The 16716-nt window shown below is 52.4% G+C and overlaps 3 protein-coding genes and 1 long non-coding RNA gene across 8 annotated transcripts; 1 reads left to right on the top strand and 3 right to left on the bottom strand.

The window, feature by feature from the left end:
• Positions 1–117: 117 nt before the first annotated feature.
• On the bottom strand, positions 118–2992 carry LOC115248442 (protein NipSnap homolog 3A-like). Of its 2 annotated transcripts, none has more exons than XM_029832185.1 (7): positions 2897–2992; positions 2638–2715; positions 1065–1276; positions 800–961; positions 577–726; positions 415–501; positions 118–336 (listed from the first exon to the last, which is right to left on the bottom strand). In XM_029832185.1, exons 2-7 carry the CDS (start codon positions 2706–2708, stop codon positions 260–262), a joined length of 759 nt encoding a protein of 252 aa, XP_029688045.1. In that variant the 5' UTR covers positions 2709–2715; positions 2897–2992; the 3' UTR covers positions 118–259. The 2 variants fall into 2 exon arrangements, with proteins under 2 accessions (XP_029688045.1, XP_029688044.1); XM_029832184.1 differs by having other exon boundaries at positions 1065–1272; positions 2628–2715; positions 2897–2986.
• A 203-nt stretch (positions 2993–3195) lies between these two features.
• LOC115248440 (nitric oxide-associated protein 1-like) lies at positions 3196–10504 on the top strand. Of its 3 annotated transcripts, none has more exons than XM_029832173.1 (9): positions 3199–3785; positions 3963–4877; positions 6576–6737; positions 8482–8589; positions 8660–8751; positions 8864–8995; positions 9640–9756; positions 9830–9947; positions 10063–10504. In XM_029832173.1, exons 1-9 carry the CDS (start codon positions 3578–3580, stop codon positions 10317–10319), a joined length of 2109 nt encoding a protein of 702 aa, XP_029688033.1. In that variant the 5' UTR covers positions 3199–3577; the 3' UTR covers positions 10320–10504. The 3 variants fall into 3 exon arrangements, with proteins under 3 accessions (XP_029688034.1, XP_029688033.1, XP_029688035.1); XM_029832175.1 differs by having other exon boundaries at positions 3664–3785; positions 3904–4877; XM_029832174.1 differs by lacking the exon at positions 6576–6737 and having other exon boundaries at positions 3196–3785.
• Positions 8413–9752, bottom strand: LOC115248445 (uncharacterized). Of its 2 annotated transcripts, none has more exons than XR_003887320.1 (4): positions 9617–9752; positions 8843–8989; positions 8649–8764; positions 8413–8552 (listed from the first exon to the last, which is right to left on the bottom strand). It is a non-coding gene; the product is annotated as an uncharacterized lncRNA (long non-coding RNA). The 2 variants fall into 2 exon arrangements; XR_003887319.1 differs by having other exon boundaries at positions 8853–8989.
• Positions 10461–16053, bottom strand: LOC115246415 (RE1-silencing transcription factor-like). The gene is made up of 6 exons (XM_011620376.2): positions 15809–16053; positions 14651–14924; positions 13649–14170; positions 13414–13574; positions 13228–13311; positions 10461–12708 (listed from the first exon to the last, which is right to left on the bottom strand). The coding sequence occupies exons 2-6, from the start codon at positions 14887–14889 to the stop codon at positions 10850–10852; spliced, it is 2865 nt and encodes a 954-aa protein (XP_011618678.2). The 5' UTR covers positions 14890–14924; positions 15809–16053; the 3' UTR covers positions 10461–10849.
• Positions 16054–16716: the final 663 nt, after the last annotated feature.

The following is a 16716-nucleotide window of genomic DNA, read 5'->3' as shown; positions in this document are numbered from 1 at the left end:
AAGCTGCTTGCGTTTTTCCCCTCGATCAGGTAAAAAAAAAATAAATAAAAAAAAAATCCACACAATTCAAATAAGTTCTACAACATGTGAGTTCTAAAAACAACAAATCACAGAAGGATGTGAGCTTCAGCCTTTAATGACGATAATGTCGATAGTGTAGGAGCAGCCATCGCTATGGCAACGCAGCGTGCACGGCACCTGAAGGAGCTGCTTCAGGACGTCACTCCAGGGTCGGAGGAGATGCAGCTGACAGCAGAAGTTACTTCAGAGGGGAAAAGTGACATGGAAACATGAGCCGATTCTCCTGAGAGACCAGATGACTGGAGCTGTTTCTCACTGTGGACCAAATATTAACGAGTAATTACTGATTGATGCGATATTTGAACAGATAAAGGTGATGTTCAGGTGTCGCACCTGCGGCGACCACTCTGGGATCAGCGTGAGCTTTGTGACGTAGTTCAGCTCTCCGATCGGCACTCTCGAACCACCAGAGGGCGTGAACTGATGACACAACGTTTACACCGCTCACGTCGGCACACGGTTTTTACAGGGTGCTGCGGATCTTTCACGCCGTACCTCTGTTCAGGGGGCCAAACTCGTTATGGAACACCCCCAAAACTTTGCCGTACCCTGGTGCATCATGGGCACTGATAGCAGCCTGGAAGTCCTTGCCCCATACTGCTGGACCTCCAGGGCACATCTGGAAGGAAACCAGTTCGTACACGCCTGAAACACACGTGAAGTTAAGTCGCACGTCAATGCAGAAGCACACGTTTGGAGTGGTGGGGGCGGGGCTTACCACCCTCCTTTGGGGGCTTCTGCAGATGGGTCCAGGGAACGAGATATGTCACCTCGTTGTCCTGTGACGACAGCATTGGTAACGCCATGGAGATGTACTGCGCCAGCCATGATGGGTCCTGAGCCAGGGCGGCCCGAACAGCTGCCCGCTGAGAATAACTATCTGAGGGGCAGTAGGAGAGGGGGCGGGCAGGGAGAGGGGGCGGGCAGAGTTCTTCATTTTGTAAATTGTGAGGAAGACCCTCAAAGAAGATGAACGTTCTCACCATATCTCCATATATGGAAGACTTTGTTCAGGCCGCCATACTCGACGCTCCAGTAACCAATCAGCTCGGAGTGGGCGGTACGCAGGTGAATCTTCTCATTGGTCAGTTTAAGGAAAGTGGCGTTTTGTTCTGGGCGAATGCAGTAGGTCCTAAACTCATAAAACGTGGTGTCTTTCTGCTGAGGCCCAGAGGAGAGGTGCACACGAGACTGCAAACAGGAAGTGAGACATCGAGCCGTTCCGCTTCAGACCAACATAGATGCTCGGGGTGCAGAGAGAATCAGGATGATTGACACCATTTCGCTTTATGTAGATGTGAGTCTCAGTCCAGAAGGTTCCAACACTAAACATCATCAATAAAAATAAGATCTTGAAAGTCTGAAGTCATCTTGCTTCAGTCATGCATTCTTGTTTGGTGAACCTTCAAGACCTGCAGGTCTCGTGTTCCGCACGAGTATGTGAAGACAGAAATATCACCGTTGTGTTCGCCACGCAGCCTGCCGGCCCCTGAACGCAGCCCGCCGGCCCCTGAACGCAGCCTGCCGGCCCCTGAACGCAGCCCGCCGGCCCCTGAACGCAGCCCGCCGGCGGCCCCTGAACGCAGCCCGCCGGCGGCCCCTGAACGCAGCCCGCCGCCGGCCCCCTGAACGCAGCCTGCCGCCCCCTGAACGCAGCCTGCCAGCCCCTGAACGCAGCCCGCCGCGGCCCCTGAACGCAGCCTGCCAGCCCCTGAACGCAGCCCGCCGCGGCCCCTGAACGCAGCCCGCCGCCGGCCCCTGAACGCAGCCTGCCATGGCCGTCAGGGTCGCCTTTGTGGATCATGCATGTGATCGTTGAAAGACGCACGTGAGGTTTGATAAGAAACGGCCAAAGGTCAAAAACAAAATGAAGCAGAACTTGGTTAACGTTAAACCTTTCTAACAGCAGACAGTCCAGAGGCCAACCTGAGTGTGTGTGAGGGAGAAAGACAGAGGCAGAGAAACTGATGGTTGTCTGTCACTATGGTAACTGATGCTACACTGCTAACATGCTCCTTCGGGAAGCTTTTCGATTTTAGAAACACTGAATAAAAACTAAGATGAACAACAAAACAGTTTCAGAGATGCATAACGATAAATTGCCTGGAAGATATTTACAGCTCAAGACTTCGGACAAGTAGGTTCTCACATCCAGGCCAGAGCAACGGCAAAGGTCCGAAGAAGTCCGCTGACCCGTTGACAGGAACTGGAAGATGTTTCTGCTCTCACCTGAGAGGCTTGTTCAGTTCTGACCAGCTCGGTGGGAGTATTTATCTGCTACTGGGCCAAAGGTCCCTGAGGACAGTTTCAGGGACGCAGTGGTTCATGTCCTCAGGTAAAAGCACAGGTGGTTCCTGTAGTCTGCTAATGTCCAGGCACTCTTTTCAAACCGGAGTTCGAGTTATATCTGGAGAATACTTACATGGTGGACAAACATGGTGCTTTTAAGGTCGTTCAAATCATTGCAATATTGTACTCTCTTCACGTTTAACATCGTCATTGCAGCTGAGGAAACAAAGGTTCCCTTTTTGTGAAGGTTATCTCACCTGCGCAGCAGCAGCAGAGGTTGGAGGAGGTTTAAAGAGACCTGCAGCGGCCCTCAGCCAGGAGCTTCTCAACTTCAACATGCTGAACCTAAAGTGACAGAAGAAGAAGCCGAAACGCGGAAGTTACTCGCAAAACAAAGATCGTGTATGAAGAGGAGGTGTCACATAAGAGGGTCGTTTTTGTTGTTGTTTTTAGAAAACGCCACCAGCCAGAACCATCACGAATGCACGCGGGAGCACTAAGATGCAGGTGAGGAAGAGTCGCCTACCTGGTTGATCAGCAAGACCAGAGCAGCAGGTGGACCACAGAACCTTATATAAGACCCAACTTAATTGGTTGTCTCCTACAACCAATTAAGTTGCACATTGAATCCTGCAAAAGCGACAGAAAATTAGGGTTGATGAATATGTGGCCATCGGATGACGTTATGTTTTGTAGTAACGTGGAATTTTAACTGAGCTGTCAGTAGTACCATTCTATAAATGTATTGAGTTTTTATTTTATTTTAGTTTTATAAAAGTTACACGTTTTCTGTAGTTTGCGCTTTGTTATCTGCAACAGAGTGAGACCTCCTCCTCAGGCGACCGGACTTCGTTACGTTAGTCTTCGTCACGCTTTGTAACAATTCGATTTTTATTTTTTGAATGATTAAATTAATCACGTGAATTTGTACCCTTGAGCAAGGAACCGAACCCCCAAATGCTCCCATAAAGCCCTGCGATGAACTGGCAACTCATCCACGGGTGTCGCCTGCCTTCAACCCCGATCCCGAAGGGGATAAAAGAAAGAAATTTGTACCAGTGGCAGCTTTGAAATATTAAATATCCATTTTTTTAGTTGTTAGAAAATTACATTCTTCTTGACGTCACTTCCGTTCAGGAAGTGAGCGCGTGTTGGTGGTAGAAGGTCACGTGGTGGAAGAGTTTACTCGTATTCGGGAGACGTGAAGATGTGGAGCGTGTTTGGGACGAGCGTGTGCCGCGCGTTGTGGATATGCGTGAAAGGGCCTCACTCCCGCATCCTGTCTGCGGGGTCTGCGGGGTGTGCGCGAGGGCCACGCCTCACCCAGCGGCTCCGCTGCACACACGCCACGACAGTCCGGAGCTCCACTGTGGACCCGGAGCTGGAGGAAGAGTTCGTGTTTGTGGACAGTACAGGTGAGACTCCGGAGGCCTGACCTCTGACCTCTGACGTTCAGTCTAACTACGTCCTGTCAGACGCTGATATTTAATGAAGGTCTGCTGATGGTGGCGCCGTTATTGTTTGTTCCTAAAGAGCAGCGTGAATATGAGCGTGCGAGTACATGCCAGACCACAAGTGTGATGTGTATGCAGATCCGGAGGAGGACCTTCTCCCTTGGTCCCCTGTGGCTCCGCCCACCAAACCGAGCGCCCGACCTTCTCCACGCCTGAGGCCGTTGGAGCAACAGCTGCAGATGTTGAGCGGTGCAGCACAGCAGGAGGTGGAACCAGACGATCTGATCCAGTTCCACGACGTTGACTTTCCCCTGGATGACGCCATCAAAGCCACAAAGAAGAGGAGAAAGAGAGGAGGGGAGAAGCGTGAACACGCCCCTTTTGGGACGCCAGACGTAGATCAGCCGTTCAGCGACACCTGCTGTCCAGGCTGTGGCGCTGTTCTGCACTGCACAGCTCCGGAGGTGCCGGGATACCTGCCCAGTGAGAAGTTCAAGGTTCTCCTCCGCGAGGGAGGTCTGACGGGGGCCACCTGCCAGCGCTGCCACCTGCTCACCCACCATCATAGGGCCATGAGCCTCCAGGTCTCAGCAGAACAGTACCGGGCCGTGGTTCAGAACATCCAGCCCCTGAAAGCTCTGGTGCTGCTTATTGTGGACCTGCTGGACATCCCTGACTCCATCGTCCCTGACCTGCCAGAGCTGGTCGGGACCAACAAACACATCATCGTCCTCGGTAACAAGATTGACCTTCTTCCAATGGACTCGCCCAATTATCTCCAGCGAATCAGGCGCCATCTCACTCAGTGCTGCCACGATGCGGGCTTCGGAACCCAACTGGCCGACATCCACCTGATCAGCGCCAAGACTGGGTACGGCGTGGAGGCCCTGGTCTCCAGCCTTCAGCGGTCCTGGAAGTACAAAGGTGATGTTTACCTGGTGGGCTTGGCAAATGCCGGGAAGTCGACGCTCTTCAACACGCTGCTGGAGTCCGACTACTGCAAGTCCAGAGCCTCTGATGTGGTCCACAAGGCCACCATCTCACCGTGGCCGGGTAAGGAAAAGAACCCAGTTTACACCAGGAGCGTCACCTTTAGAACCCGTCCAGAGCTCCTCAACCACACTCATAAAACGAAACCAACACGGGTTTCTGGAAGGTTCTGTTAAAAGCACCTTCTAAAAGATCTGAGATTGGCCAAAGTTCTGCTCAGCTCAAAGACCGTAATGACACAAATGTGATCAATACAATAATGTCGACATAGTGGCCCACGTGGTCCCAGAACCGCTGTTGGACCCACGCTCGGAGACCTTAGATGATGGTGCGTTAGACGATGGTGCGTTAGACGGTGGTGCGTTAGCTGATGGTGCGTTAGACGATGGTGCGTTAGACGATGGTGCGTTAGACGATGATGCGTTAGACGATGATGCGTTAGCTGATGGTGCGTTAGACGATGGTGCGTTAGCTGATGGTGCGTTAGACGATGGTGCGTTAGACGATGGTGCGTTAGACGATGATGCGTTAGACGATGATGCGTTAGATGATGCGTTAGACGGTGGTGCGTTAGACGATGGTGCGTTAGACGGTGGTGCGTTAGACGATGGTGCGTTAGACGATGGTGCGTTAGACGATGATGCGTTAGATGATGCGTTAGACGGTGGTGCGTTAGACGATGATGCGTTAGACGGTGGTGCGTTAGACGATGGTGCGTTAGACGATGGTGCGTTAGACGATGATGCGTTAGATGATGCGTTAGACGGTGGTGCGTTAGACGATGATGCGTTAGACGGTGGTGCGTTAGACGGTGGTGCGTTAGACGGTGGTGCGTTAGACGATGGTGCGTTAGACGATGGTGCGTTAGACGATGGTGCGTTAGACGATGGTGCGTTAGACGATGGTGCGTTAGACGATGATGCGTTAGACGATGATGCATTAGATGATGCGTTAGACGGTGGTGCGTTAGACGATGGTGCGTTAGCTGATGGTGCGTTAGACGATGGTGCGTTAGACGATGGTGCGTTAGACGATGGTGCGTTAGACGATGATGCGTTAGGCGATGGTGCGTTAGACGATGATGCGTTAGACGATGATGCGTTAGATGATGCGTTAGACGGTGGTGCGTTAGACGATGGTGCGTTAGACGATGGTGCGTTAGACGATGGTGCGTTAGCTGATGGTGCGTTAGACGATGGTGCGTTAGACGATGGTGCGTTAGCTGATGGTGCGTTAGACGGTGGTGCGTTAGACGGTGGTGCGTTAGACGATGGTGCGTTAGACGGTGGTGCGTTAGACGATGGTGCGTTAGACGATGGTGCGTTAGACGATGGTGCGTTAGCTGATGGTGCGTTAGACGGTGGTGCGTTAGACGGTGGTGCGTTAGACGATGGTGCGTTAGACGATGGTGCGTTAGACGGTGGTGCGTTAGACGGTGGTGCGTTAGACGATGGTGCGTTAGACGGTGGTGCGTTAGACGATGGTGCGTTAGACGGTGGTGCGTTAGACGATGGTGCGTTAGACGATGGTGCGTTAGACGATGGTGCGTTAGAGGCCGGGCCTGGAGCAACGTGTGATGGTAACAGGCTAATAAATAAAGACCAGAACCAGGGGTGACGGGGTTCATTGGGTCGACAGCGGCGCCGCTGGAGGCCGCCTGGCCCAACCCTCAGGTGGTTCTGGTGGATTGTTGCTGCAGTGGAACCAGGGCTGGATGTCATCGCCATGACAACGGGATTGTTTCTGCTGTGGCGAATTCAGGGACGACGCTGAACCTGCTGAAGTTTCCCATCATGAACCCGACTCCGCACAGGATGTTCCGACGGCAGAGACGCCTGGACGCCGCCAGACGGACGGAGGCGGAGCTTCCACAGGATGAGCGGAAGAGGCTGCAGCACCTCAGCAGGAAGGGCTACCTCGTGGGTGAGACGGCCGGGACGGATGTCCACTGGACGCCTGCATTCACCCCCGTGTCCACCTGTCCTAAGCTCCAACCCTCTTTATTCACCCCCGTGTCCACCTGTCCTAAGCTCCACCCTCTTTATTCACCCCCGTGTCCACCTGTCCTCGGCTCCACCCTCTTTATTCACCCCCGTGTCCACCTGCCCTCGGCTCCACCCTCTTTATTCACCCCCGTGTCCACCTGCCCTCGGCTCCACCCTCTTTATTCACCCCCGTGTCCACCTGTCCTCGGCTCCACCCTCTTTATTCACCCCCGTGTCCACCTGCCCTCGGCTCCACCCTCTTTATTCACCCCCGTGTCCACCTGTCCTAAGCTCCACCCTCTTTATTCACCCCCGTGTCCACCTGTCCTCGGCTCCACCCTCTTTATTACCCCCGTGTCCACCTGTCCTCGGCTCCACCCTCTTTATTACCCCCGTGTCCACCTGTCCTCGGCTCCACCCTCTTTATTCACCCCCGTGTCCACCTGTCCTAAGCTCCACCCTCTTTATTCACCCCCGTGTCCACCTGTCCTCGGCTCCACCCTCTTTATTCACCCCCGTGTCCACCTGCCCTCGGCTCCACCCTCTTTATTCACCCCCGTGTCCACCTGCCCTCGGCTCCACCCTCTTTATCCACCCCCGTGTCCACCTGTCCTCGGCTCCACCCTCTTTATTCACCCCCGTGTCCACCTGTCCTCGGCTCCACCCTCTTTATTCACCCCCGTGTCCACCTGTCCTTGGCTCCACCCCTCTTTATTCACCCCCGTGTCCACCTGCCCTCGGCTCCACCCTCTTTATTCACCCCCCGTGTCCACCTGTCCTAAGCTCCCAACCCTCTTTATTCACCCCTGTGTCCACCTGTCCTCGGCTCCACCCTCTTTATTCACCCCTGTGTCCACCTGTCCTCGGCTCCACCCTCTTTATTACCCCCGTGTCCACCTGTCCTCGGCTCCACCCTCTTTATTACCCCCGTGTCCACCTGTCCTCGGCTCCACCCTCTTTATTACCCCCGTGTCCACCTGTCCTCGGCTCCACCCTCTTTATTCACCCCCGTGTCCACCTGCCCTCGGCTCCACCCTCTTTATTCACCCCCCGTGTCCACCTGTCCTAAGCTCCACCCTCTTTATTCACCCCCGTGTCCACCTGTCCTCGGCTCCACCCTCTTTATTACCCCCGTGTCCACCTGTCCTCGGCTCCACCCTCTTTATTACCCCCGTGTCCACCTGTCCTCGGCTCCACCCTCTTTATTCACCCCCGTGTCCACCTGTCCTAAGCTCCACCCTCTTTATTCACCCCCGTGTCCACCTGTCCTCGGCTCCACCCTCTTTATTCACCCCCGTGTCCACCTGCCCTCGGCTCCACCCTCTTTATTCACCCCCGTGTCCACCTGCCCTCGGCTCCACCCTCTTTATTCACCCCCGTGTCCACCTGTCCTCGGCTCCACCCTCTTTATTCACCCCCGTGTCCACCTGCCCTCGGCTCCACCCTCTTTATTACCCCCGTGTCCACCTGCCCTCGGCTCCACCCTCTTTATTCACCCCCGTGTCCACCTGCCCTCGGCTCCACCCTCTTTATTCACCCCCCGTGTCCACCTGTCCTAAGCTCCAACCCTCTTTATTCACCCCTGTGTCCACCTGTCCTCGGCTCCACCCTCTTTATTACCCCCGTGTCCACCTGTCCTCGGCTCCACCCTCTTTATTACCCCCGTGTCCACCTGTCCTCAGGTCGTGTTGGCAGAACTTTCTTGTCAAGCGTCAGAATGAGAAGAGAGGAGATTGAATTTGACCCGGACAGTCTGGCGTTTGGACAAACCGAGGAGACGGTGACAGCAGGTTAGGAGAGACGAGTCATTGGTTCATTCGTACGTTGCTACATCATTGTGACCTCTGACCTCTCTTCCAGTTCCCAACATGCCTTCAGACGAGTTGACTTTCAATGAGCTGAAAGATGCCCACTGGCTGTTTGATACTCCGGGGATCATGAAGACACAGGATGTGGGACATTTGACTAAAAACAGCCGTTATTGCTAAATGAATGACTCATTAATGCTAAATGGGTCAGCCAATCAGCTGCCAGCGCTCATACCTGTCCCCACCTGTCTCTCAGATCCTCAGTCTGCTAACAGAAAAGGAAGTGATGTCAGTGGTCGTCACTCAGGCCATCATCCCTCGGACATTTGTGTTGAAGCCCAGCACGTCTCTGCTTGTGGGCGGCCTCGCCAGGATCGACTTCCTGCAGGTCGTGAGGGTTTTATCATACGCACCCATAAAGTCAACACATGATTCTTCACAAGATCTTGTTTTCACATGTTTGGTGCTAGCTTTAGCATCATTATCTTGCCAGATGAAGCATGACTCTGTGTTTGCAGTAGAGCGAGCCGCCAGTCATGTGACCCCTGCACGCATCATTGATGCTTATTCCTGATTCCCAATAGCTGACAGTGCTAATAGTGAATGAGTTATGCTGTGAAAGGGTGAATGCATATTTGTAATGTAAAGAATGTGGTGGTCAAAGATGACTAATGCACCTTTTATAGTTACTGTGCCTGTAACATTTACAACGCATCAGAAATGGTTCCATTTCATGCTAACACTAGTCCAGACAAATGTTAGCTGCTAACACTAGTCCAGACAAATGTTAGCTGCTAACACTAGTCCAGACAAATGTTAGCTGCTAACACTAGTCCAGACACATGTTAGCTGCTAACACTAGTCCAGACACATGTTAGCTGCTAACACTAGTCCAGACACATGTTAGCTGCTAACACTAGTCCAGACACATGTTAGCTGCTAACACTAGTCCAGACACATGTTAGCTGCTAACACTAGTCCAGACACGTTAGCTGCTAACCTCCCTCACCCCGTCAGCTGTGTCCCCCACAGGGGGGGAAATCCTGCTGGTTTTCAGTCATGGCCTCCAGTCAGGTCCCCGTCCACATCACCAGCCTGGACAAGGCCGATGGTGTTTACCAGAAACATGCAGGAGAGGTCCTGCTGGGGGTGAGAGCCTGTGGTCACATGGTCAGCCTCAGCTGTTTGAACAGGTGCACTAATCCCTGCGTGTTGCCTTCAGGTTCCGATGGGAGGGCCTGAGCGTATGAGGCAGTTTCCTGCCTTTGTTCCTCAGGATTTAAGGCTGGAGGGTCGAGGTTACCTGGAAGCTGCTGCTGACATCACTCTGTCCTCTGCAGGTAAACCTGTTCTGCCTCTCTGGACTCGGAGTGGCAACATTTCAAAATGAACTTGGCTCCAAGTCTTTGACCCCTCCAGGGTAATGTTGGGCTGTGATGTCACCTGTCCCTGCAGGTTGGGTGGCGGTGACGGCAGCGGCGGGCGAGCAGCTGCTCCTGAGGCTCCACGGTCCACAGGCAGCAGCCTTTAGAGTTCGGACCCCCCCCCTGCTTCCCCACCTCATTTCCCTGAAAGGAGAGCGGATCCGAAAATCTGCCGCCTACAAAACGATAAAACCGGCCGCGGCGCCGGGCGGCGGGCTGACTGTTCACCTGCACACCTGTGGGAGGAGCTTGTCCACGGGCAGGACGGCTCCAGTTGCAGAACCTTAAAATGCGTCGGTTTTGCTCAGTTTCGTCCGCGCTGCCGTCACGTTTCCGCAGTCATGAAAAAGAAGTGGTGAGCAAAGGGAAACTTTATTGATCCCTGACTGGTGGAGTTAAAAGGATCCGAACGAGCGTTAGTACAGCTGATGACAGCAGAGGGTGTTTAATAAAAAATAGATTTGTCCTACAAACGTTTGCTAACATTTTCAAGCTGCATTTTATGAGGTTAAAATGACAAAAAATCTGACGTCCGACTCATGAAACTGCGTAAAACTCCGAACAAACGCTTCCGCTCCCATTTTGGCCTCTTCAAAAATATTGCATACATTTATTTACAGGTTTGGTTCCAAAGTGACAAAAGTAACCAATCAGATTTTGTTCAGGAAGAAACTCTGTTCTGCCCAAAGGAGCAGTTCTGTCTCTGAAAGGCTGATTGTCGACACCACTGACTGATGTCGGTTTGGGTCACAGATCCAAACCGACATCCGTCTCATTCCGGGTTGGTGAGGACGCCGCCGCTCCGCTGTTGGCCGACCTCATCTCTGTGCGCCCGCTGCCGTGTCCATGTAGTACACGTTGACCAGGTGGCGGTTCAGGTGGCGGCGGTACGCCGCCTCCAGGGGGAAGCAGCGGTCGCAGAAGATGCACATATGACCTTTGAGCTCCGTCGGCGTCGGGAGCTCTGCCGTCGGGGTTTCGGGGTCGTTGGCCAGTTTTCCTGAGCCACCGTTGCTGTTGAGGCCCGAGTCTTCGCTGCCTTCGGAGGCGCTGTCGCTGATGTCACTTCCCCCTTCGTGGCTGCTGTGGATCCCCTCGTCATCCTCTGGATCCGCAGGTTTGGCCAGATCAACAGGAAGCACTAATGTGGGAGGGGAAGTAGGGTGGGAGAACATGAGAGAGGCGTCCTCGTCCAGACGGCCGTCCGCCACCTTCTCTGCTGGCCCGTGGACGGGCTGAGCTGGTACTGCTGGAGCAGCAGGTCTCGATGGCCTGTGGGGAGGTGGTTCTGGTGGCGGCAGCCTAGATGGATCTGGAACCTTTTCCACTGTGTTCTGGGGGTCTGTCACGCACACTCGTGTGAGGGATGAGTCCGAAGACAGTTGTGGCTCTGTTGGGTTGGGAGGAGCGTCCTGAGCCCCCCTTGGGTCCAGTCCTGAAGCACCAGGGGAATCCTCCTTTGTGGCTGAGCTGTTGGGTTCAGTGTCGGGGTTTTCTGTTGAGCCTTGAGGCTGAGCAGGTCCTCCTGAAATCTTGTTGACAGCCAGGTTGTCCTCATTAACCGAGACATTTCTGGACCTCTTCTGCTTCGTGGTGAACGTTGACCCGGTATCACCGATCTTCCCAGGACCTTCTGGAATGGGATGTAGCTTCTCTGCTCCTTTTGTCCTTCTGGTCTTGGGTGGCATGTCAAACAAGGACTTGGTGGGACCTGGTGCCTCGGCCGATCTCCTTTTTGGGGCTTTTTCTTTGGCGACCTTTTTCTCTGGAGTTTGCTGGAAGCCGCTGAGGTTTTGCTGACTGTCGTCTGCATGTCTTGAGCATTTTTCTGAGTGTTGCGACCCAGATTTTCTCGACTTATTGAGACCTTTCTTCTTCTTTCTGCTGCTCTGGTTTTCTTTGTCCTTGTCTGGTCTCATTTTTCTTTTATCCTCAGATTGCCGTTGGTCAGGTTTCAGTGTCTGGTTTGGTTCTGTGGGATTCTGCTCCTCTGCCTGCAGCTTCCTAACCTTCGTCTTGGCCTTTCCATCTCCAATCTTAGTCGCTGTTGTGGACCCAGGATGGATTTCTTCCTCGGGAACTTTTTCATGAGCCCTCTTAACCTTCTGCCTTGTGGTGATCCTTTTCTCCTGTTCTTTAACTTTCCCAAATTTCTCTCTCTCCGAGCGGGAGGTCTTGTCCTGAACCTTATCGGGAGCTTCAGTCTGAGCTGACTGGCTGTTACCTGGCCGACTGCTCCTCCTAATGGACAGATTGATGGGGTTTGCATCCGTACCCTTGTCCCTGTTGTCCCTATCCACCTCAAAGTCCTCCCGAGTATCGCTACGCTTGTGCACGCTGGAGTTTTCCTCTGCACCATTAGGACCAGCTTTTTTGACACGTAGTTTGACCTTGGAGATGTCCATGGCTACGTTGCAGCCTGCATGTCTGGACTTGATGTGGTACTGAAGATTGCACTTCTTGGAGGCAGCGTACTTGCAGACGGGACAGAGGAACTGCCGAGGATTCAGGTGCAATTCAACGTGCTTCTTGTAGTTGCTGCGGTCTGCGGTCTTATAGTCACAGTATGGACAGGACAGAGGTTTGGGCCCGTTGTGGACTTGGCGAGCATGCCGAGTTACCTCATGCTGGTTGGCTGCCAGGTAATTGCAGCTCTCGCATTTAAATGGACGCTCTCCTGCACACAAGTGAACGGAGATATTGAGAATTGGAACAATTACAGATGGTTCAGAATATTATGATTGTGATCAAACTCTCGGCTGCCACCTACAGGCAGAACTCGGAACTGCCACCAGTAATCTCAGCTGATTCAAGTCGTGGCAGGTAATCAATAAATGGTTGAGAATAAAGGGTTAACCCCGGTACAAACTGTTGATCTGAGCCGTTTGGAAATATTCAAAATGTTCTCAATAGGTTCTGGGTGTTAGGGGTCCAGTCAATCACTCACCGTGTAGGTGCAACATGAAGAGCCTCAGCGAGAGCAACACAAACATGATACAGTCAGCGAGAGGAACAATGTCAGTCAAAAATAACAGCAAACTTTGCTTTGCACGCTCACAGCTATGAGTGGGTCCGATACATCCCAAAGGCCCTTTCTCTGCTCTTACTGCAGGTGTGGCTGCAGGTCAACACAAGTTTTCGGTTTGTTCGGCACCTGTCTAGGCTGCTCCCAGGTCAGGCAGGTCAGACTACTCACCAGAGTGAGTCCTCATGTGGCGGGTCAGGTGGGTCTTCTGAGAGCTGGAGTAGTCACAGTAGAGACACTGGAAAGGACGAACACCTGCGCACAACAGACATAGCGTCACTGCGGGTGCTCACCTGCCCGTGTGTGTGTGGACGTGGGCAGTCCTTACAAGAAAAGGTGTGTGAGTGACAGCATCACCTGTGTGAGTGCGGATGTGTTGGATGTAGTTGCTCTTGCGGTCAGAAAAGTAGGAACACTGGCTGCAGGTGTGCAGTTTACTGGGGAAGTGGTTCCTCAGGTGTTTCCTCCAGTGGTACTGGCTGACGGTGGTGTACGGACACAGCGTGCACTTAAACACTCTGCACACACACACACAAACGTCAGGGTTGGAACATGTCACCCCTCCCATGTGTCCTCGGTCCCTCCGTTCTACCTGTGGTCATCTCCCTCCTTGCTGTGGTGCTTCAGGTGGGCGATGTAATGGTCGAATCGGTTGGTGTTGTAGCCGCAGCGTTCACACCTGATCAGACCTTTGCTGTCACCTGTGTCCCCCCCACTGTTCTCCGCCTCTCCGCTGGCAGCTGCGTCTGCGTCCCTGGTCTTGTTCCTGCTGCGCCCCTCCACGTGGTTCACCACCATCATCTTGCTGGCGCTGTGAGTGCGCAGGTGCTCCACGAACTGCTGTTCGTTCTGAGCCTGGAAGTGACACGGCTTACAGTAGAAAGGCTTCTTTTTCTTCGTGCCGCTGGGACCTTCGTTGACTTTGCCGTCCTGTTCGGAGGGTTTCGTGCTGGCCAGGGGGCGTGGCCTCGCTCCAGCAGGCGGGGTTTCAGCTTTGTTCCTGTCATCCTCGCCACTTCCTGTGACCACAGGGTTGACCTGTACTGTGGGATCTGGAGACTCGGGGTACTCGATAATACAGAACTCTTTGCAGTTCTGGTTGTCATCAGTGTACCTGGAGATAGAAACAGGCAGAGTGGATGAGCAATCGGGACGAAGCTACAGTGGGATTTAACCCTAACCAGCTAGATCCAGAATATCTAGAGTTCCTCTCACACTGGAGTTACATTAAAAAAATGTGATTATAATAGTGATTAAAAAAACCAAAGCACCGATTTGTCTAGAAAGCCTGTTTATTAATGACAATATGAAATTGGCATCCAAATGATCTTTTAATGTTCTTTAATAGTCTTTTATTCACCACTGTTGCTCCTCCACATGACACCAGCGGCCCCGTTCGGACCGACCTTTGTCCAGCTGTCTCTATAGTCTCCAAACTAACCGTCACAATTTTATCTGTGTGACTACGTTGATCCGTGAGACGCAGGTTTATCCTGGAGCGCCATCGGGGTCAGGATGAGCCCAGGAGCACCGAGTGATCGTGTGTGTGTGTGTGTGTGTGTGTGTGTGTGTGTGTGCGCGCGCGCCGGGTCACCTGCTGCCATTGTCCTCATCGCTGTCCAAGTAGCTGCTGCCCACCGTCTTCAGCTCCATCATCTCTTTCTCGTCCAGAGCACCTCCATCGCCATCTGCCGCCGTCACCGCTGCCACATTTGCCAACATCACCAGCTGAGGGGGGGGCGGCGCGTTCTCGTGCAGGTCACAGAGGGTTGGACTGTTGTCCATCAGAGACATGCCCAGTGGCCCTGCTGAAAACATGGTCTGAGCAGCCATGTTGACCTCTGACCTTTGTCACCAGTAAAGAGACGCTGCGGACAGACGGGAGACGACGGTCACAAGTGTTTTAACATTTCTGTATTTTATTGCATTTTCTTTACACACATCTAAACATTAAATCCACCCAATAGTGCTAACTGGACCGAAGAGTAACAAAAACAGCGGTCTTCTGCCCTCCAGACTACAAACTGCCCTCCAGGATTTTTACTGCCCCCTGGTGGCTGCAGGTTCCTGGTGCCTCACTTCATGGAAATCAGCAGAATTTCTCTGGACAAACGATGGTCACGTGGTATCGTTCTACTTCTTTCCAAATGGAACTTTTAAAACCTCGTACAAGCTGCACGCCCTGGTGCGCGCGCACACGCACCGAACCCGTCGGCCATTTTGAAGCAGCACCACGGAACCATCGACAGCACCGTGGAAAACCCCCAAACCCGCTGAAAAGTGCAAGTGAAGAGCACATTAAAGTGTCTCAAAGCAGTTAGAAGAGCTCAACGCGGAGCTGAAGCGCAGCTCGTGTTTGGTGGAACACGGGAAAGTTCCGTGCGCGGATGCAGCGGCTGTCTTTCAACTTTCTGCCTTACTGAGTAGATGAATGTTGCATATGACGTCAAACGCTACAGACGGCCTTTTGCTCAAAGTTCGGATTTGCAGCTTTTGTTCGGTTCAAACTTTGCGGAGACGCAGAGTTTGGAGGCGACTGCGCCATCGGTGGTCCCGCTGAGGCGGAGAACTTTCCCGGTCTGGACCTGCTGGGAGTGTTAGCCATGGTGCTGATCAGCCCCGGACAGCGCCTTCTTCTCCGCCTCAGCGCCTCCATTTTCCTCCAAACTTTGCAGCTTCTCCGTCCGGGAAACGGCCGTTGGGCCGGTACCGACCCACGGTCACCCTGTACCGAACCGCCCCTGCGACTCACCAGCCTCCGGTCCTCACTTCGACACACTTTGCTCTACTTTTCCCGTCTTCCACACTTTTTAGTCTTCGACGCTCCACGCAGGCAAGAAGTTTCCGCACATTCCTCAACAGCCAACGTGCGTCAGCACCGTGACGTCATCGCGTACAGGAAGTTCCACATCAAAACAATCAGAACGTTTAATTAAACTGTCCACACAAGTTTGGACAGGGCGACCATTACAACTAAACTGCCTTCCTCACCCACACGAGTTCGGATGAGTTGTGCACGTTTCGCAATAGTGATACAATTTGCTTCAATTTATGAAGCAAATCTATTGAGTCATGATTTTTATTGTGCATGTCATGTGCAATCATTAAATGGTTGAAAGTTAGACACATGACATAAATACACAATACTCTTAAGCAGGCTTACAGAAAAATCAACTCCCTTTTTGACTTAATCACGAGTGAAACAGCGACACCTGGTGGACTCAGTATATACCAGCATATACCAGTATATATCAGCATATACCAGTATATATCAGTATATACCAGTATATATCAGTATATATCAGCATATACCAGTATATATCAGTATATATCAGTATATACCAGCATATACCAGTATATATCAATATATACCAGTATATATCAGCATATACCGGCATATATCAATATATACCAGTATATATCAGCATATACCAGCATATACCAGTATATATCAGTATATACCAGCATATACCAGCATATACCAGTATATATCAATATATACCAGTATATATCAGCATATACCAGCATATACCAGCATATTAAGATTAAGATTAAGATTAAGATGGACTTTATTCATCCCCGTGGGGAAATTGAATTATAGTAGCAGCGAATGCAGAGTAAAGAGACAGAAAAAAATAAATACAGATAGATTAGAATGTT

The sequence above is a fragment of the Takifugu rubripes genome, unplaced genomic scaffold (assembly GCF_901000725.2).
Source record: "Takifugu rubripes unplaced genomic scaffold, fTakRub1.2, whole genome shotgun sequence".
Lineage (NCBI taxonomy): Eukaryota > Metazoa > Chordata > Actinopteri > Tetraodontiformes > Tetraodontidae > Takifugu > Takifugu rubripes.
This window is presented reverse-complemented; position numbering and strand designations above follow the sequence as displayed.